Here is a 21352-nt window from a genome sequence, read left to right as displayed (position 1 = left end):
CCAGTCTTGGGTATGTCTATCAGCAGTGTGGAAATGGGCTAATACACCAAGTTTACACATATTCTTACAGAAAATTGAAGAGCATGGAATGTTTTCCAACTCATTCTGTGAGACCAGCATTACTCTGATAGAACACTCAGATTAACACATTGGAAGAAAAGACAACAGACCAATTTCCAGCATGCAAGTATATGCAAAAGTTGTCTAAAATTTTTTTTTTGTAATTAGAATCCAATACTATATTAAAAGGATAGCACATCATGAACAAGCAGAATTTTCGGGAATACAAGTTTTCTTTAACATTTGAAAATCAATCAAAATTCACCATATTGACAGAATAATAATGAAAAACCATATGATTACCTTTTTTTTTTTTTTTTTTTTTTTTTTTGAGACAGAGTCCTCCCTCTGTCGCCCAGGCTGGAGTGCATTGGTGTGATCTTGGGGCTCACAGCAACCTCTGCCTCCTGAGTTCAATCAGTTCTCCTGCCTCAGCCTCCTGAGTAGCTGGGATTATAGGTGCCCGCCACCATGCCCAGCTAATTTTTGTATTTTTAGTAGAGATGAGGTTTCACCATGTTGGCCAGGCTGGTCTAGAACTCCTGACCTTAGGTGATTCACCCGCCTCGGCCTCCCAAAGTGCTGGGATTACAGGTGTGAGCCACTGCGCCCAGCCATGATTATCTTAATAGATGCAGATAGCATTTGACAAAATCCAACATCCGTTCCTGCTGAAAACACTGAACAAACAAGAAATAGAAGGAAACTTCCTCAACCCATTAAAGGGCATCTATGAAAAACCTACAGTTAATATTATACTTAATCACAATCAGGAACAAGGCAAGTATGTCCACTGTCCCTAATTCTATTCAACATTTTACTGTAAGTTCTACCGAGTGCAATAAGGCAAGAAAAGAGGTAAAAGCCATCAAGATTGGAAAGGTGGAAGTGAAACTCTTTATTTAAAAAACATGATAGTCTATGTAGAAAGTCCTAAGGAGTCTAAAAAAAGTGAATTTAGCAAGTTTGTAAGGTGTAAGGGCAATATATATAAATCAATTATATTTCTGTGTGGCAGCAGTGAACAACTGGAAATTGAAATAAAAAACCAATACCATTTACAATAGCATCAAACATCATGAAATCTTGGGACTCAACTTGCAAGAGACGTGAAACCTGCACGCTAAACACTGCAAAATATAGCTGAAGGAAATTAAATAAATTCTGAGTAAATAGAGATGTTAATGGATCATAAGATTCAGTATTGTTTTCAGTGCTCCCCCAAAATGATCTATAGATTCAAGCTGATAAAAATCCCAGGAAGTTTTTTGGTAGAAATTGATAAGCTGATTCTTAAAATCATATGAAAATGCAAGGGACCTAGAATAGTCAAAACAACTTTGAAAAAGAACAAACTTGGAGGCCTTACACTACCTGATTTCAAAGATAATGTGGTATCAATGTCAAGAGAAACAAATAGATCAATGGAACAGAGAGTCCAGAAATAATCTATACAACTACAGACGGTCCTCAATTTATGATGGGGTTATTTCCCAAAAAACCATCTTAAGTTGAAAATGTTGCTAGTCAAAAATATACTTAACATACTGAACATCATAGTTTAGCCTAACCTATCTTAAATGTGTTCAGAATACTTACATTACCCTGCAGTTGGGCAAAATCATCGAATATAAAGCCTATTTTATAATAAAGTAATGAATATTTCATGTAATTTGTGGAATACTGAAAGTTATTGTACTGAAGATGAAAAAACACAATGGTTATATGGCTACTGGAAGTACAGTTTCTACTGAATGCATATCACTCTTGTACCATCATCAAGTCAAAAAATTGCAGATGAGTGTGTTCATTATCTTGGTTGTGCTGATGGTTCCACTGTATATACGTATGTCAAAGCACATCAAATCATACACACAAAATATGTGCAGGTTATTGCATGTCAGGTATACCTCAATGAATCTGTAAACAATGTAATGAAAACAAAACAAAAATTAAGAGAGCAAAGTTTGTAGGCTAAATGGAAAAGAGATACCACCAGGCAGGGAACCAAATAAAGCACAGGGTGGAGGCCCTGGAGGATAAGGGTCAGAAGAGGAGAAATGGGGTAGGTCTCTTAAGTCAAAAGGCTGTGAACTTCTCTATCCCATGTTAGGATAGAAGTTTCCAAGTGTTGCATTTGTTTACTGCCAGATGGCCTTGCCATGCTAGATAAGCACTGAGCCGTCTGAAAATGGTCTCCTGCATAGTTTGGTTTCCTGTTTTCCTGTGTATGTGACGTGCTCAAGTTAGGATTATGTCACCCAATCACATCTGCAGTGGTACAGCACGCTAGCTGGCCAGGTCGGGGGTAGTCAGTAGCCATTTTACAAGCTGCCCATTTCTGGGTTATGCATATCTACTAACAATGGCTATAATATGGAATGGAAATGAACTGTCATCTAACTAAATTTCAGCTCAGTTTCTGGTGTGTATATCAACGATTTCTAAATACTAAGGACGTCAAAATGATTTATATACAATGCTTTTGGTCTAGAACGGGATATACACTCAAATAGTTAATCAAAGGTCTGATCCTTCATGGGCTTAAGTGGAGAGGCACATATTTCTCTCCTGGGGAGGGAAGGGAAAGGACCACAACATTCTAACTCTCTCAGCCAGTCCTCTTCCACTATGCATATATAGGATATGTGGTACTTGGAATTCCTGTACCATACTTAGCCTTTGATATGGCTCTTGAGACTAAGAGAGAACAGAAAATGTTGCATTTAACAACCTGTTACAATGCTTGTTAGAGTGTTTTTATAAACTCTAAGGTGTTATGCAAGTGTCATAGTTAATAGCCTACCCAACACCCAACAGATAGACTGGCCATCTTGCCACCCAGGGGCCTGAGGACTAGATAAACCCTCCCTTGGATAGAATTAGAGGGGGTATGGAATTTAGGAATTAGGGTGTAATTAATTACATCAATTATCCCATAGTCTTTAAAATATTTTAAATTTAAAACAAGTCTATTTAAACAGTTTTAAGATTTACGAAGGATGAAACTTTTCATTAAATGAAAGAAATAGAGGGGTTAAGCCAGGAAATCCTATTTTACATTAAGAAAGTTATTAAGAGACACTGGCTTAAACCTTGGTTCCTTCTGAGTTTATAGGGAGAGTTCCCATGAAGTGCGTGGGTGGAGAAGACAAAGACACGGAGGGATGCTGATGAGGAAAGATGGGGGGGTCCTTTTCTGTTGACCAAGAATGCTGGGGCAAAGCACAGTTGAACAGCAGCCTGCCGGCCTCACACCATGGCACCTTTTGAGTCCCGTCTTCCCTCATGTGCTGGGGGCAGGAGGTGGTGATAGAGGGTGTGGGTCACGGCCAGAGGTTCCTTTCCTCAAAGCAAACAAGCAAACGCTGCATACAGCTCCCCAAAGCCAGGACTTCTTTCCTTTGATCAGTATTCTGGGACTTTTATTAACACATTCGATTTTTCTCATTTATTTGCCTTCAGTCAAGGAAAGCTTATATTTTCATCCTTTGAACAAATCAGACTTGGCAAACCTTGAGGAGGGGTGGCTGTCCCCCACCACTGTGCTGCTCAGAATGTCATCAGGTGGGCCGGTGAGAGGAGCACACAGCTGTTCCCAGCTGATAAAGGGGAGAGGAGATTGTGTCCTTGATTTTATTTCACTTTCTTTGGTATGTGTGGGGCATGGTGCCAAGATCTTGTCTTTTTTTTTTTTTTTTAAACTATACTTCTTCAGTTTCATGAAAAGTAATTTAATTTTGTTCTACAGTGAATCCTGATGTTTTTACTTTTTGGGGGTGGAGAGGGTGCTACATTTTTGTTGTTTTCTGTGTCTGACTAGGCAGGGCTTTGGATCCTGTCCTTTGCCCCACCCTGCCCAGGGCCTGCTACTTAGCAAGTACTCTGTAGAAATGTGTTTGATGAGCAAGGGCCCGAGCACGGATGCCTGAGGTGCAGGCACGGCACTGCTGACTGGAGAGCCAGGCATCGGCATGGGTATTCTTCAGCACAGTTCCTTTCTGGGAGGGTATTTCTTTTCTATGTGATCAGTGAGAACAGGAGTCCCCAGGATAATTTTAAATAGGTCAGTCTTTTTGTATATACACTGCTCCCCCCTCCCCCCGCCATATGTAAAATGGATTTAGCATATGCCTTTCCAAAACTGCAGGGCCTCACCTCCCCAGACCGCTGTGGCTGATGGACTCTGGGCCCCATGTGGAGCTGTGCTGCCCCTACAGCCTGCAGAAGGCCCGGGGTCTGGCCTTGGCAATGACTGTGGTTTGTGAAGTAACACAATGACACATACATATTCTCTGAGGGGAACCTTGGTCGCACACAGCCCAGGGAATTTGTGTTATTGTAATTTTGGTTCTGAGGCGTTCTTTTATGATTATTATCACTATTTTTAGTAACAGCTTTATTGTGATATAATTCATCTACCATATAATTTCTCCATATTAAGTATACAGTTCAATGTTTTATTTTTAGTAACAGCTTTATTGTGATATAATTCATCTACCATATAATTTCTCCATATTAAGTATACAGTTCAATGTTTTTAGTTTATTCACGGTAAGTGGTGCAACCATTGCCACCATCAATTTTAGAACATCAATTTCATCACCTGAAAAGAAACCCCATGCTTATTAGCCATCATTTCCCACTCCCTATCCCACCCACACCCCTAGGCAACCACTAGTCTGCTTTTCTGACTCTATGGATTTGCCTATTGTAGACATTTTATTATAAATGGAATCATACAACATGTGGTCCTTTGTGTCTGGCTTCTTTTGCTTAGCCTGATGTTTTCGAGGTTCATCTGTACCAGTACCTTGTTCCTTTTCGTAGCTGAATACTATTCCACTGTCTGGATAGAGCACATTTTGTTGAGCCATTCATTAGTTAGTGTACATTCCACTTTTAGGCTGAGTTATACTGCTATGAACATTTGTGTATAATCTGAGGATTTGTTTTTATATTTTCAATCTTTATCACTTTGAACTGAGACATGTACAGGCACACAATTTTGGCTCCTTTTGGAATTCCCAGACACAGTATTTCTTAATGGCAATGGAAGTCCATGGAGCACATGCCACGCAGCTGAACAGACTACAGGGTAGTTAAAAGGAAGTGCTTGTTTATGCAGCTAAGTAAGCTCGAAATAATTTTCTCTGTACTTTTGATAATTTTCTGTGTGTACCTAAAACATACATTAGCATGCACATTTACCATTTCAAATATGATGGTGAGTTTGGTCAAAAAAATAAGGGTCTGGCCGGGGACAGTGGCTCACGCTTGTAATCCCAGCACTTTGGGAGGCCGAGGCGGGTGGATCATGAGGTCAGGAGTTTGAGACCAGCCTGGCCAGCATGGTGAAACCCCGTCTCTACTAAAAATACAAAAAATTTGCCGGGCCATGGTGGCGTGTGCCTGTAATCCCAGCTACTAGGGAGGCTGAGGCGGGAGAATTGCTTGAAACTGGGAGGTGAAGGTTGCAGTCAACCGAGATCCCACCACTGCACTCCAAAGCGAGACTCTGTCTCAAAAACAAACAAACAAAACAAAACAAACAAAACAAATGGTCTGTGCCCTCAAAGCACTCATGTCCAGTCTTGCTGAGGGCAGAAGGGTGGCTGTGGAGTGTGTGTGGGGACAAGCAGACATCCAGCATGTGGGGCAATGTGGAGCCTTTGCCGGGGATGAACAGGGCACTGTTAGAGCATCAGGGGACACCTCAGACCAGACTTAGGGTGGGATGGTAGGGAGGTTGGGGGAAGCTTCCAGAAGGAATTTCATGACCATGTTGGAATCCACAGGAGGAATGGGTATAAATGAGCAAGAGAATCAGGGTAGAGAAAGAGGAAGGAGAGTTTCCAAGCAGCAAGTTGAGCATGTTCGGAGCGTCACCTTGAGGGGAACTCAAGGCGAGGTGTGGTGGAAACTGCAGATGAGAGGAGCAGGAAGGGCCCTGGTACCCCTGATAGCTGCGCCAGGTGGTTTGGACTTGATCCTATGAGTTGGGAAGCCATTAAAGGAAGCCCCATGAGCAGATCTGCATTTTGGCCACTCAGAAGGGGACACACGGGGTCAAGGGTAGGGACTTGTTTCCTCTGAAGTGGGAGGGTAAGTCATCTCTGGGGTGACAGTGGGAGGTCTGAGGATGTGGGGGGACTCTGGAAGAACCAGTGTGGAGAACAAAGTGAGCAGGAGGGTTGGAGAAGCAGCTTCAGGGCTATTGAAAAGATGAATATTTTAAATCCGCATCATCAGACATTATGGAGGTCCCTAGGGATGTGGCAAAGCACTACACTTACATAATTGTGCTTCAGTACATCTGTTGCCTTAACTGAGTTGAACTTAGTTGAATTGAGCTGGCTTAATTGAACTGAAAATGCCAATAAAAATAGAGAACAAAAACGACCAAAACAAATTCTGTGGATGCTGGAGCACCAGCCATCTTCAGTTTCATGATAGCCGAGACTCAGCAGCTCCCTGGTTGATTTCACATGCTTTGAAATGGAAAGCCTGGAAGAGAAGCTAATTATTAAAGGGAATCAAGGAGTCAGGGGTCCGGGGTGGGGGACGGGGAGGAGATTTACCTGAGCTGTTACTTTGCTGCCACTGGGATGCCACAGTGTCTCAATCCTAGAGTTGGAGGGGAGTTAAACACAGGGCAGGGCAGGATCGGGGAGGCAGCCTACCCAGGGCATGGTTGTGGGGACCTAAGCAGATGTGTTCCTGCATGCATTGCTCAGTGAGGAACTGAGGCTCAGAGAGCTCCAGATGGTGGCTAGGAAGTAGGTCCATCTGACTCCAAATCAGTGGTCTTCCTGCCCCAGCCAGGTGCCACTCAAGTGAGAATGTAGAGGTGGCAGCAGGGGCCTTGCCATGGCTGTCCGAGGCGTGTGGTACACACAAGGAGGTGGCAGAGGAGGCTTCATCATATTGGCCATTCCTTTGTTTATTAAACTCCCTTTAGATGGGGAGCCCTCCATGGGGTAAAAGTAGAATTAATCTCGCCTTCTGACCATCTCTGTATCTGTTGCCGCAGATGAGAAACATCATGGAATGGTTTCAGGAGACTAGATATACTTGCCATGGCAAGGCCACAATTATGGGTCTGGTGGGCACTTCAAGTGGCAATTTAGTCTGTCTGCATTAGGCCAGGCTTCTCTTCTAGCTCTGTGATGGGACTGGCTGTCAGGGAAGAGCCCCTGGGGAGGTAAGACCATGCTTATAAGGTCTTGCCACACATGCAGCTGTCAAAGCACCCAGATTACCTCGGAGCAGGCACACACAACAGCTGAGCATACGACTTCTGCTCCTTTGCTCAGAGCAATGACTTGTGGCTTTTATTCTTTGTCCAGATATGTACCCTCTGGTCACAGCGACCCAGGATGCTGACAGCAGCCAGAAGCTGGCCCACTTGCTGAACGCCGTGACCGACGCTTTGGTCTGGGTGATCGCCAAGAGCGGCATCTCCTCCCAGCAGCAATCCATGCGCCTGGCTAACCTCCTGATGCTCCTGTCCCACGTCAGGCATGCGAGGTACGTGCTCTCAGGAGCTGTCCCACTCGGGCGTGGGGTGGGATTATGTGCTCAACAGAGGGTGAAGTGACTTGGGAAAAGTGTCTGCAGGTTAAGGAAAATGACACCTGAAAGGGAATGGGGGATTTGTCAATTCACACACCTGTAGCCAAAGATGGGTACAGAGTGGGCATGGAAGGAATGTCATGTGGTATCTTACAAGATCTGCATGGCAGCCACTGGTGGTTCATCGGTTTTTCAGTTGCTGGGGTTTATAGCCTGTTTATGGACTCCTAAAAGGGGCAGTTCCTCCCCTAACATGAACTGCCACTCTTCTTTATACCACCCAGGGCTAAGGCCCTGGGTCATTTTTTGTGGAGAGGCTAAGACCCGCTCTCCTAGATGGCCCCTCGAGCTGGTGATATGGAAAAGTGCACAAATGCTTCCCTAAGAATGGTTCTTTCGATGGCATCAGGAAATTAAGGATAAGACTTAAGAGAAGTGGTGGGCCCAGCAGATTTAGGAAGGAATGGCTGTGGGTAGGGCATGTTTCTGATCAGGAAATGTAATTGTGCGTGCTGATGAAGAGGGTGTGTAGTGGTGGCTACTGTTGGTACAATGATGCTCAGTGCTTGGTGTCACCCACGATGAGGGTAGCCTTGCCCTGGAGCTGGAGGAGGGGAGGGGAGGATAGAAGGTAATTAATTGGTCACTGAGGAGGCAAGTCTAAAGGCTATGCAGAAGGACAATATACACCTCAAGAATCTTAAGTGAGAGGAGGTGAAGACCTCTGCCTTTCCCCTTTAATGATTACTCAGCATACAGCCATTTGCAGAACAGATCCTATTTGTAGATTCCTTCAATGTGAATTTATCTGCTTGCTAAAATTTCTTTGTAACCCCAAAATCAATATTCGTGGTGTTTTTGAGGTCATGAACAGAGTGGCAAAAACTTTGAGTTGCCCTTCATGCACAGTCCCAGCTGAGACGGAACAAGCAGCTGCTCTCCTACTGTCAACAAGTGTCCTTTACTTGGTCTACTTAGTGCCATGGTTTTACATTTTTGAGCCTTTGGTGAGTGACTTCATTGTTGAAAATGGCCCCCTAGTGTGGGGCTGAAGAGCTGTCTAGTGTTCCTTGGTGTGGAAAAGCTGTGATGTTCCTTATGGAGAAAGTATGTGTTAAGCTTTGCTCAGGTGTAAGTTACAGTGCTGTTGGCCATGAGTTCAATGTTAATGAGTCAATAGTATTGATTACATAAGGCATCTTTAGAAGGAAACACACATAAAACAAGGTTTTGTATTGATCAGCCGATGAAGATGTGGCCAGAGGCTTGCAGGAACCTAACCCTGTATTTCCCCTAGGAGTGAGGAGTCAGTGTTCACAATGATTTTATAGAACATGATTACTGCAAATAATGACAATCTATTGTCCTATGTGCCAGGCCATCATGGGTGTGTTGTGGGACACAGAGGCTGACAACGTCCTTGCCCTTGAGCCTAAATTATCAGGGGGAGCTGGATGCATGAGCCATGGATAAATGGGCTGGGGGAAGAGTGGGGTTAGGGGTGGGGTAGGTTGACTCTGAGCAGGGAGCTGGGGAAGGCTTCGGTGTTCCTGTGGCTGCCTTGGAGGAGGGAATCTCAGCACCTTTTTGTCCCCATAGTAACAAGGGCATGGAACATCTGCTCAGCATGAAGTGCAAAAACGTGGTCCCAGTGTATGACTTGCTGCTGGAGATGCTGAATGCCCACATGCTTCGCGGGTGCAAGTCCTCCATCACGGGGTCCGAGTGCAGCCCGGCAGAGGACAGTAAAAACAAAGAGGGCTCCCAGAACCCACAATCTCAGTGACGCCTGGCCCTGAGGTGAACGGACCCACAGAGGTCAAAGGCTGAAGCGTGAACTCGTGTGTCGGAGGCCTGGGCTTCATCTTTCTGCTGTGTGGTCCATCATTTGGTGATGGCAGGCTTGGTCTTGTACCGTCCTTCCCTCGCCCTCCCCAACTCCCAGGAGTCAGGGTGAGGAAGCCATAGTTTTCCTTGTTAGCGGAGGGCACATTTGAATGCAGCGTTTCCACACTGGATGGCCTCATAGGATCTCAATGTGGTATTCTTACTTTCCATCTTCCTTCCTTCCCTTTGTGAAACATCTTAAAGGTTTTGGAATGAATGGTGGAAATCTGACTTGGAAGGGCCGTGAATCAGAGGGGAGAGGAAGTGACATGCTTACAGGAAGTGGGCTAAGCCTTCTTTTGCAGTACACACTACCCTTCCCTTTGAGAGTTGACCTTTGTATGCTTTTTTCTGGACCACTTGATTGTAAGATTGAAAACCCCTGTGACATCTGCGTACTTACCTCCCAGGCCTGTGGGGACTGATCATATCATGATGCTTATTCTGTCAAAGGCCAGAGGGACTGTAGTCAAGCTGGGATGTGAGTCATGTTCTCTCCCTAACCTTGCTGCCAGCTGCACAGATTTGTCCCTCTTGATTTGCATTCACAGAGCCTGCCAATAATTTGGGGTATGTGTATATGAACATGTGATCATTTTCATGGAGAACTGTGGGAGATACAAATCTCCCTGCTCCTGGAACTGCCCTTCCTTACACCTGTTGTCCCATTGGGCCAGGATGGGTGCTGGAGAAAGGCCGTGTTTGCAGGAATGGGGTTCTCTCCTGTGGGTGTGGGTGACAGCCACAGTGTTTCCCTGGGGCACTGTGGATGCAGTTTCCATCTTGTACAACCTCATAAGTAGAGCCACAACTGCCACATCAGCTACCCCAAGTAGTCAGGGACACTTTGGGCTGTGGATGTGCATGGCATACTGTTTTATGGGTGGATGAGTAGCTATGCACCCCAGCGTGTCAGTTCTGGGGCCACACTGTATAGACTTGATGAGTACACCCCTTGAACAAGACCCAGTTTGTGAACTCTCCTTAAACAGAAATATTTAGGGATAATTATTTATAGCAAGAAAAAATTCTTTTACACTTGAGAGCGCTTTTAAAAATATTTTCTTATTGGAAAATTTATATGGTGGGCTGGGTGAAAAAGAAACAGTAAAAGTATTAGTTCTTATTCCAAGTGGAACCATAAACAGGATATGAAGAAGGGCACCTCTGAAATGTCAAAAACACAGTGAATGTGCAAAATGAGTAACAGCATACTTTGAAAGTGAGCAATTAAATAATCATGTTTCATTATTGCAGTAATGTTTTAATTACCTTGTGATGTGATATTAAATATATATTTTTTGAAAATATGTTCACTTTGGCTAGCACATCCTGTATTTACTAAGTCATTAGGAAGATTACATTCAGTGTTACCAAGACTGGTTTTTGCTAGTAAGACCTTGAATAATCTGTAATTTTGATATTGGTGCAATTTTACTAAAAGTTGAGCTTAGCTGTTTCAGAAACGCTTGGACAAGTACCTAGAGAACACACTGATGTCTGCGTTCTGAGGCAGTTTGAAGTTATTCTTAGTGACTCAGTGTTACAGCCTTAGTAAGATTTAGTACAGGCAGGATAAACTTGGTTTCATAGCAGCTTCTTTCCTCCTGATCAGCCTAGAATGCCCCACTCCCAATAGAGGGGTTTGGAAGCTGGAGAGTAGGAAGTAAGAGGCAAAGAAGGCAGCCTTCAACAACTCATTATGTGCCAGTGAAATTCTATTAAATGTATTTTTAAAAGAGATTACCAGGTAACAAAAACATAAAAAACCAAAACAAGGCCAGATGCGGTGGCTCACGCCTGTAATCCCAGCACTTTGGGAGGTTTAGGTGGGTGAACCACTTGAGCCCAGGAGTTTGACTCCAGACTGGGCAACATGGAGAAACCCTGTCCTACGAAAAATACAAAAATTAGCCAGGTGTGGTGGTGCAGGCCTGTAGTTCCAGCTACCTGGGAGGCTGAGGTGGGAGGACCACCTGAACCTGGGGGATCAAGGCTGTAGTGAGCCGAGATCATACCATCGTACTCCAGCCTGGGTGACAGAGAAGACCCTGTCTCAAAAAAAAAAAAAAAAAAAAAAAAAATTAACGTGGAATATCTATCTATCTATCTATTTTTTTTTTTTTTTGGAGAGTAGATCTTAAGACAGATGTGTTCACTTCTACTCCTGGGAGTGAACTGGCAATGGCAATCCCTTTAGAGCCTCGAGTGGGCAGTCGCGGGAGCGCCGCACAGTGAGTTTCCAGCTGAGCTATTCTCACCAAATCTCCCTCTGTTCTCACGGCACCCCTCTGTCAGGCCTGTCTCATAGTCACTGCCTACCACGACTGACTACAAAAGATTTGACCCTAAAATAGTCTTGAAGGGATTTTTCTAAAAAAATTAAGGTGGGAACATGAGACAAAGCTGTCGGCCTAGTAACAAATCTGAGGACTCTTAACTGCATTAAAAATAAAACAGTGCAAAATCGATGGGAGCTGTGCAGTGCGAGTCTTGATCTGGAACACTTCCCCTGCTAACTCAGCTGGAAGGGCAACTATTTTAGATTTCAGTAAGGAAGAAACATCAGTTACCAATACTTGGCAGAGCCACATTATATATCCATATATATTTATATGTGTAAGTGGAGTTGAAGCAATTCTAGAATTTTCTAGCATGTGAAAACAGGGTTTGGTTCTTATGACATCTACTAAGGGACTTTACTAATTCAAAGTGAACCTTCTGTTTATAGGCCTATTTTGAAACAAAATATCTTCATTTAGTAAGATTTGACACTGTTTTGTTTTTTTTTGAGACAGGGTCTGACTCCTGTTGCCCAGGCTAGAGTGCAGTGCAGTGGCGCCATCATGGCTCACTGCAGCCTTGACCTCCTGGGCTCAAGCGATCCTCCCACTCAGCGCCCCATCCCACCCCATTCCCGCCCTCGCCGAGTAACCGGGACTACAGGTGCACACCACCACACCTGGCTAATTCTTTTAGTATTTGTAGAGATGGGGTTTTACTATGCTCCCCAGGCTGGTCCTGAACTCCTGGGCTCCAGTGATCTGCCTGCCAAGGCCTCCCAAAGTGCTGAGCTTACAGGCGTGAGCCACTGTGCCCAGCCCCGCCACATTTTTTTTCAGTTGCTGAAAATCTTTTAAAAAGATGAAAACACATTATTTAGTACCTAAAGATAATATTTGTGCCAGACACAGTTCTCAATGCCTCAGATATTCATATTTAATCCTTATTATAATAACTGCTATTGTCCTGATTTTCTGGTTGTGGAACTAGACAGGGTCTAAGCAAACTCGCTCAAGGTCACATGGGGAGGTGATAAAAGCTGAATGCAGGCAGTCCAAGTCCAGTGCTGACAGTGACCATGCACTTCAACCAGTTAAAAAATCTAAAGACAAATATTTTAAAACTGCAGAATCTTTCTGTCAGGTGCAACATGACATGCATGGCTGCTGTGATTTAAATGGGGCCCCCTTGTAATACCCCCTTACCTCCCACCACAATGTCCAGAACCCCCCTACAGACACAGTAAGTTTGTAAACCTCTCACATAAAAGTTTAACTCCACCTTTCATATCTGTGTAAATTAAAGCCCACGGGGGCAAATTCACCTATTCGAGGTTGTAAAACTACCCATGGCAAAGCTTGGACTGGCACGCAAGTCTTCTGCTTGCCCAGCGGGCCAGTCCTGCTCCTGCCCCAGGACTTGCTTCTGTGAGAATCTGCTTTGTGAGCTGAGTCGCAGCAGAATGGAGGGGTGGTAAAGTTAGGGTTGTCTTCTGCTGTACCTTTAGATCCCGTCTCCTCAGCTTAGGTGGGTCTGCATGAACCTTTACAGAACAGCAGCAACAACAGATGGAAAAATAAGATGCATTCTATTATTCCCATCGTCCCATCCCAGGTTCGTGAGCTAGTGGGTACTGCGATCTGTGACTGCTTTCCCCAAACACATGGAACATGTTCCTTGGAAGTGTACTCGTGTAAAACTCACACCTTTTAGGCACTGATGCTTCCCTGTGGTGTGATATACTATAGTATCATAGTGTGAAAACACGTGCCACTTCTTTTATAGCTCTCAAACTTGCTGGAATTTTGGCTCCAGTGGCGGCTCTTAAGATGCGCATTGTCTGTGATGTATGACTGTAGTGCCATTTCTGTTGCTTTGGGTCAAGGATTTTTTCTTTTTTTTGAAACGGAGTCTCGCTCTGTCGCCCAGGCTGGAGTGCAGTGGCACGATCTCAGCTCACTGCAAGCTCCGCCTCCCGGGTTTATGCCATTCTCCTGCCTCAGCCTCCTGAGTAGCTGGGACTATAGGTGCCCGCCACCACGCCCGGCTAATTTTTTGTATTTTTTTTAGTAGAGATGGGGTTTCACCGTGGTCTTGATCTCCTGACCTTGTTATCCGCTTGCCTCAGCCTTCCAAAGTGCTGGGATTACAGGCATGAGCCACCGCGCCCGGCCTTTTTTTTTTTTTTTTTTTTTTTTTTTTAATTCCAGGGATCCTATTCACTTGTAGGACCAGCCACTGGTAACTGGTAGTGGGTTTCCTCTATGGGAAGCACATAAGGAGTGGCGATGCCAGCTGCGAACAGTTCCCGTTGACTGTACAATGGATGTTTTTGCCGTTGTTTCCTCTGTTGAGTGTCTCAATGCCTTAACTGTGGGTCCTATGCCTTTTATCAGTGTGTACCTCAGAGCCTGTTGGTTGGCTATCATTTGCCATTTTCTCAGACGAATGCTTTGTACCATTACACTAATTTGTTGATTTCATTTGCAGGCTTTACATTTGGGCCTTGTAGAAATGAATGTTTGCTGCTATGTGAAAGCAGATTTTGAGACCTGCTTTCCCTTCCTCCAGGGAGTGTTTTCCTTACTGTGTCCCTTTAATGTCTGTGGCACTGTGGCAGAGAGTTTAACATGATATAAATAAAGTGTTTCATTATTTTGGCTTTAAAAATGTATTTGTTGGGCGCTGAGTGTGAGAACTTACAGTAATTAGGCTAAGTAGTGTCTACATTCTATTCTGAATTCTAGTATTTTGGGGTTAGAGAGTCCTTTGAGAATTTGATGAAAACCAGGGCTAGTTTTCCTGGGAAAGGGCATCTGAACACAAATGCTTGAGTATGATTTCAGAAGAGTGAAGAAGCTCTGCTTTAATATATGGCTTCTTAAAAAAGAACAATCTCATGTTTAGTCAGCTCATCTCACACCTGTGATTGATTTATGACCACAGGTCCCATGTACACAAGTAAAATGGGGCCCACACAAGTCCTGGTATCTAGTGCATCAATTATTTGGATAGATTTTCTGTAATCATTCTATCTGAGTTTGATTAGAATTATATCCTTTGGAGATGGGGAGAAAAGCAATTCATTCATTTGAAGTTATCTTAGTGCCAAGAGTCATTTTCTTGCATGTGGGCAATGAAAGATTTGCAGACGATATAAAACCCAGACTACCTCATAAAAGAGTTTTGGGAATACACTGAGCTCTGAGTGAAAGAAGCTACAGTGGCTTCCCTGGAGATGGGGGGGGCAAACCAGCTTAAAGGCCTTCATCCTGAGGAAGAGATGAAAATTGATATGCACAGTATTAGGCTTTGAAATGCAGACCACACTTCCTTTCACTGCAACTTTGACTTGTCCCACATCTCTACTTAAGGGCAGAAAAGGCCTCTCACTCACTCACCTCATTTGGAATGGAAGACGGAGATACTCTTTTGCCTGAAGCAACGGATGGATCCGTGACCTTCTAATCAACTCGGTGGCCTAAAGAAAAATCTTGGGTAACATTTTCACTTCAGTTTCCCTCTGGGATCATTGTAATCCATGAAAAAAATAATTTTAAAGAGTTAAACTACTTTGAAGTTATGTGGTTAAAAACCACCTTCCTTTCTGTATCAATCCAACAATTTGGTAACTTTAAACACTGAAGGTAAAGTGAAGACGGATTCTCTTCAGATGGTCTCCCTAACTGTCCAGGCCTTGCGGATGTCTCACCCACGAGGGGCACCAATGTGGAAAGCTGAGGCTTCAGCTACTGATGAGCTTCACTGCTTTCCCCTGAGGTTTGTGCTTTGCAGAGAAGGGGAGGAGGGGACTGGGATTGTGTGGTCAGCTGTGTCTGCCAACAGATGCAGGTTAGGAACTAGGAACTGTGTTCAGTATCTTCCAATCAAGAAAGGGGAAATGCTGATGCCTATCCTCTTTGTTTAGGTAGAAAGTAAAATGTTACTGGGCTTAAAGGGACAATAAGGGGCTTTGCCTGTTAATTTGCCATGTAGCAGGCTGGGAATCCAGGCACAGGTGGGAATCCAGCTCACATTTTGGGAGGCTGAGGTGGGCAGATCACTTGAGGTCAGGCGTTTGAAACCAGCCTGGCCAACATGGCAAAACCCCGTCTCTATTAAAAATACAAAAATTAGCCAGGCATGGTGGGGTGTGCTTGTAATCCCAGCTACTCAGGAGGCTGAGGCATGAGAATGGCTTGAACCTGGGAGGTGAAGGTTGCAGTGAGCCAAGATTGGGCCATTGCACTCCAGCCTGGGTGACAGAGTGAAACTCTGTCAAGAAAAAAAAAGGAAACTGGGTATAAGATCCCTCTCTTCATGTCCACCTCTCACGCCATGTTGCTTTCGCCATTCCCTACAGCATCTGAAGGTCACACACTGAGAATTTATACATACACAAGGGTCCAGAGCTAAAAGTTAATTCTGTAAAAGTTAAGTTAAATAAGACTTACTAGTTTAGAATAAAAGGCCCTCCCCAATATTTTAAAAATAATTTTTGTTCTTTGGAAGATTAAGCATACCATTGAACTGCTTTGTTATAGAATTCAGTACAACAGAAGTCTGGCTAATTTTGTTTTTTAATGAGAAACATCTGAGTTGTACATATCACAAACAGCTTCAAGTTTCCGTACCAACCCCCACCCCCCCAACCCGAACCCCTGCCGTGGCCAAACGGTTAAAACCCAAAGCATCACTTTGGATGTGAAAAAGTCTTAGAAAATTTAACTTACAAAAACATCTCTATCAAGTCGGTAGTTTGGCATTTACTGTACATTAGTCAAAAGCTCCAGCTAAAATCTGATTTTTTAAAAAAATCGAAGTTTACATTATTCATACAGATTGGGCATTGTTTAAAAATATGCACAAATAACCACATCCATGCAATATAATTTCTTTAAAAATTTAAAGCAATATAAAAGAGCAGAGCTAGGTACTGAACAGAACATTTTGGTATATAACTGGTAGCTCAAAATTGCCAGCTGATTGGAGTAAAACTGATTCTAAACATATTAAATGTGATTGTTTCCATCAGCTAAGGGTGCCTATGAGTTTCTGAACCATTTCTAGGGTGGAATGTGCTCGCTTGCTTCTATAATATACGTGAGGGACACCACTGCTCATTGACCATACCTACATTATAATAATGCTGTTTTACAAATAAACCAGAATTCACAAAGTGCTTGGCTCTTCAGGAAATTGACATTTCCAGAGATCCCTAAACCAATCAACTAGTTTTGCCAAAACACCCGGGGCAACTGCCGCACAGGTTCCCTGCCCCTGGAGAGGAACACGATTTGAAAGCTGCCCTGGGCTTTCAGAGAGCGTGCCGGGCAAGCCCAGAAGAAGGTGTCTGCATAGGTCCCCAGACCTTGCCAACACTAAGTCACTCAGATTGATCTGGGACCACGTGCTGGGCACCCTTAGCAATCAGGCAGGTGGTGTGGCCTGTGGTCAGCTACATCCTCTATGTCGGGGGTGGCCCGTTGGTGTACCTCAGCATGGGGTAAAAAGACCGGGCAAAGTTGTTTGCCTGAGTGCAGCTGTAATCTTCTTCGGAGGAGGGCAGAAGGCAGGCCAGGAGCAGTAGCAGCAGGAGCAGCAGTTGCAGGGGCAGGGCTGCCCGGATCACCCTCGAGAGGAAGGAGCGCTGTGGCCGTGTGCTGCCAGGGACCCTGCCAACAGAGGAGGTTGAGAGCTGATTGGGAGGCTCCACAGGCACGACCCACTCTAGTACCTGACCCCCTGCTTATGTAAGTAAGAAATACAAGACCTGAGATTTAAATGGGGCCAACGGTTGGGGTTCAGTTTCAGAGGAGAAGACCAGCCCTTTCCAGACAAAACAAAACCAGAATTTTGCAAGGACCTTGATAGTGGCATTGGCAAGACTGAGGCAGTGGGAGTGTGGAGCAGGGGAAAGGACTGCTGTCACGGTAAAGCCCTGTTACCTGCTCTCTGTCTCCTCCTCGCCTTCTGTAGTTCTCGCTGCTCTGAACTGCTGGGTAAAGAAACTCCAGTTAGTAAGTTGAAGACAGTTTAGTCCTATCAATGATAAAACAAAAAAATCCTCCCTTAAATTATATACCACCTTTATGTTGTGTTACAGCCAAACTTTGGAGACTAGAGTAATACAATTGAGATTAAATGTCACCTGAGGTAGGAAATAATTCGGTTCATCTACTCAAGAGTTTCAGGGTCAAGTTTGTTGATCTGTTTTTAATGGCAAAATCAGGAAACCCCTTTAGGAACACTAAGAGCTCTCATTCACAACCTACAGTGCTCCCAAAGAAGAGTGACTAGAAGGCAGACTTTAAGTTCTTAAAAATAATATTTTAATTAAAAAAAAAAAATTGGAGTAAGCCCTCTATGGGTCAGCAGAGACCTGTGCTGTCCTGAAATGGCTAATGGGCTCTTGGAATCCAAAGTGTCCCTCATCTCAGTGACTTTTAAAAATAGCCAGTGAGGTTCTCACAGAAGGAAAGGGGCTGCTTACCTTTGCTCGGGGAGCTGGCATGGATGCCGTGGGAAGCTGGTCCCCTGAGTCTACCTCATCGAAGCTGGCCAGGGGTGGGGCTGGGTTCTGAAATTAAGACCCCAAAGGTTGAGTACAGAAATGTGTTTCATGCAGATTCTTCATGATACAGCTCACCTTCCCCCAGCTTAAATCAAACTTTTTTGTTTGTTTTAGACAGTCTCACTGTGTCACCCAGGCTGGAGTGCACTGGCACAATCACAAGTCACTGCAGCTTCGACCTCCCAAACTCAATCCTTCTACCTTAGCCTCCTGAGTAGCTGAAATTATAGGCATGCACCACCGCACCTGGTTTTGTATTTTTTTTGCAGAGATGGGGTTTCACCATGTTGCCCAGGCTGGTCTCAAACTCCTGGACTTAAGTGATCCACCTGCCTTGGCCTCCCAAAGTGCTGGGATTATAGGCATGAGCCACTGTGCCCAGTCTTAAATCTTTCCTGAAGGGGCTCTTCTATTGCTCTCACTCCCAACAACAACAGACAAAAAGGAATGTAAACAAGGAAAAGCCAACCCATATTAAAAACCAACCCATAGCACAGAGCTGGGGAGACTGAGTTTAGCAGCAGCAGTTCGAGTTGACGGTGAGCTCATCACAGGTCAGTAATGAGATCATGTGGCCATCAAGAGAGTCTAGTCTAGGCTGCTTAGGAGAAAATAGACCTGCCCTAAGTCTGGTGAGGCCACAGTCTGGGCATTCCCTTTGTTTTGAGTTAGATCCCACTTTAAAGTAGGCCAGGTGCGGTGGCTCATGCCTGTAATACCAGAACTTTGGATTGCTTGAGGTCAGGAGTTCAAGACCAGCCTGGGCAGCATGGCAAGAACCCTTCTCTACAAAAAATACAAAAATTAGTCAATTCCTTTAAAAAAAAGTTAAAAAAATTGTCGCCCCCCCACCCCCTTTTAAAAATGACAAAACAGATTCAAAGAGCTCATACAGCTCTTTGAGTCTGCACAGCTAGAAAAGGGCACGACATGAGGCCCCGCTCGGACCACCTGGCCCTTGCTTCTGGCTTCTGTCTTAGAGCATGGCTGCAACACTGCTGTCCTGTTTGCATGTAATATGGTAATCTTTACATTTAAAAGCTACAAGTAGACTCACCTGGGTTCCCTGCAAGGACATTAAATCTTGGGACACTTGCTCTCGTAACTGTTTGAGTTTCTTCTCAATAACATGCACCTTTTCTTCAGCTTCAATGTAGTCTTCTCCATGTCCCTTAATGAGAAGGCTGTTTGAAGTCTCCTGCAGCAAGTCCACTTGAGGCTGACGTTCTACCAGCTCCTTTTCCAGTTGCTGAAAACAGAAAAAGTGTGTGAAACAGTGACTTGTCCAAAGGGAAGCGAGTGTGGACACAGGAGGTTTTTCTCAGTACCAGAAAAGTTCCAGACTCAATGATGGGTAGTACTCAACTCCAGAACCTTCTGTTGCTCGTATCTGCCTGTGTCCTCAGCCCAGCACTATTTAGATAGCAAGTGGATTATACTCTGCCCCTATTTTTAATTTCTTTTCACTCTGAAGGCAATTGTGATGCTGGAGAAATTAGAGGAAAGAAGTGAGGCAAGTGGTGTGGCAAGACCAGGTCCCTCATCCACCACGGAAGGAAGTAAAGGGAAACTCTAAAGTCAATCACGCGAGAAACAGCAGCATAACCATAGAGGTTCACACCAGGAAAACGGGCTTTAATTGTTAAGGGTGGTTATCTTGCTTGCAATATGGCCACTAGACACATGTGGCTATTCATTTATTTATTTTTTTGAGATGAAGTCTCACTCTGTCACCCAGGCTGGAGTGCAGTGTCACGATCTGGGCTCGCTGCAACCTCCACTTCCTGGGTTCAAGCGATTCTCATGCCTCAGCCTCACAAGTAGCTGGGATTACGGGCGCCTGCCACCATGCCCAGCTATTTTTCTTTAATTTTAATTTTTATTTTATTTTGTATTTTTAATAGAGATAGGGTTTCACCATGCTGACCAGGCTGGTCTTGAACTCCTGACCTCAAGCGATCTGCCCATCTCAGGCTCCCAAAGTGCTGGGAGCCACCGTGCCTGGCCTACATGTGGCTATTTAAATTAACTAAAATTAAAAATTCAGTTTCAGTCACAACAGCCACATTTCAGGTGCTTTAAGCCACATGAGGTTACTAGACAGTGCAGATGCAGGTCATCTCTCTCACTTCAGAAAGTTCTACTGGACACCACTGCTCTAGAGACTGGGGCTTTGCAAACATTTTAGGAAAACTATATTTTTAAACAATGGCTAGCACTACGATTATAATACTTAAACCACATACAGATTTATGGATGAAAATGTCACCTTGAGCACCAGTGAGAATAGAGAAATCCCATCTTGGTGTGTGAGTGACAAATGCACGAGGACATGACTCTCCTCCAAGAAGAACCATTTTTCCATAGTGGATACAGAAAACCCACCCAGCTCATCGCAGGTGTGGAGCAAATGAGCACCATATTTCTCCCCAGTGAGCAGGATTCACAAGAGAAAAAGACTTCCACTCAAATGGCCTCAGGTTTCTCAGGATATCGAGAGCACTATGTCCTCAGTTCTGTGGACTGTGGCTCTCCATTCCTGCAAGTCATTTGGCTTCAGAACGATAAAGGGCTGCTCGGTAAACACCAATTGGAGGAATACTAGGGCTGAACTCGTGCATTACAGGCAAACACCACTGGCACAGTTCCTGAAATACTAGGCGAGGCTACCTGAGTGTGCGGCCTCTCTGGGGATGACAGAGGCTGGTGGCAATACAGAGCTCCTGGGAGGAAACTTACCATTAGTTCCCTTCGACACTCCAGGAGAGCCTGGGGGTCGGCCTTCGGATCGGTGACATGAGCCTTCTGCCTCCGGTTCTCGGCACTCGCTAACCACAGCAGCAGATTTTGACTCAACTGGTGGAAGTCCTTAAAAAACAGCACACATCAGAGCGCTGCCATGTCTTAGAGTCCTGGAAGAGGGCATGCTAGGAACATGGCTTGCTGCTTCCAATCTATCTCAGTCATTTGCTT

General features: G+C 44.5%; 2 protein-coding genes across 22 annotated transcripts in view; one reads left to right on the top strand and one right to left on the bottom strand.

Annotated features, from left to right (window-relative positions):
• Nucleotides 1–21352, top strand: part of ESR2 (estrogen receptor 2) — an 85442-nt gene that overhangs the window by 52724 nt on the left and 11366 nt on the right. For 2 of the 4 annotated variants that reach the window (XM_007986933.3, XM_073011070.1), the window contains 2 exons: nt 7410–7590; nt 9235–9793. In XM_007986933.3, coding sequence (XP_007985124.1) covers nt 7410–7590; nt 9235–9421 — 368 coding nt within the window. In that variant the 3' untranslated portion in view covers nt 9422–9793. Of the gene's footprint in view, nt 1–7409; nt 7591–9234; nt 9794–15179; nt 15766–21352 lie in introns of those variants that run through there. The other 2 variants (XM_007986936.3, XM_073011071.1) reach the window with 2 other exon arrangements.
• Nucleotides 16372–21352, bottom strand: part of SYNE2 (spectrin repeat containing nuclear envelope protein 2) — a 374252-nt gene continuing 369271 nt past the window's right edge. For 15 of the 18 annotated variants that reach the window (XM_037984103.2, XM_037984105.2, XM_037984100.2 and 12 more), the window contains 5 exons: nt 21119–21247; nt 19437–19628; nt 18299–18385; nt 17754–17803; nt 16372–17480 (listed from right to left, as the gene is read on the bottom strand). In XM_037984103.2, the coding sequence (XP_037840031.2) occupies nt 17273–17480; nt 17754–17803; nt 18299–18385; nt 19437–19628; nt 21119–21247 (666 nt within the window). In that variant the 3' untranslated portion in view covers nt 16372–17272. The remainder of the gene's footprint in view (nt 17481–17753; nt 17804–18298; nt 18386–19436; nt 19629–21118; nt 21248–21352) is intronic. The other 3 variants (XM_037984108.2, XM_037984112.2, XM_037984110.2) reach the window with 1 other exon arrangement.

This window comes from Chlorocebus sabaeus, chromosome 24, assembly GCF_047675955.1.
Source record: "Chlorocebus sabaeus isolate Y175 chromosome 24, mChlSab1.0.hap1, whole genome shotgun sequence".
NCBI classification, from domain to species: domain Eukaryota; kingdom Metazoa; phylum Chordata; class Mammalia; order Primates; family Cercopithecidae; genus Chlorocebus; species Chlorocebus sabaeus.
This window is presented reverse-complemented; position numbering and strand designations above follow the sequence as displayed.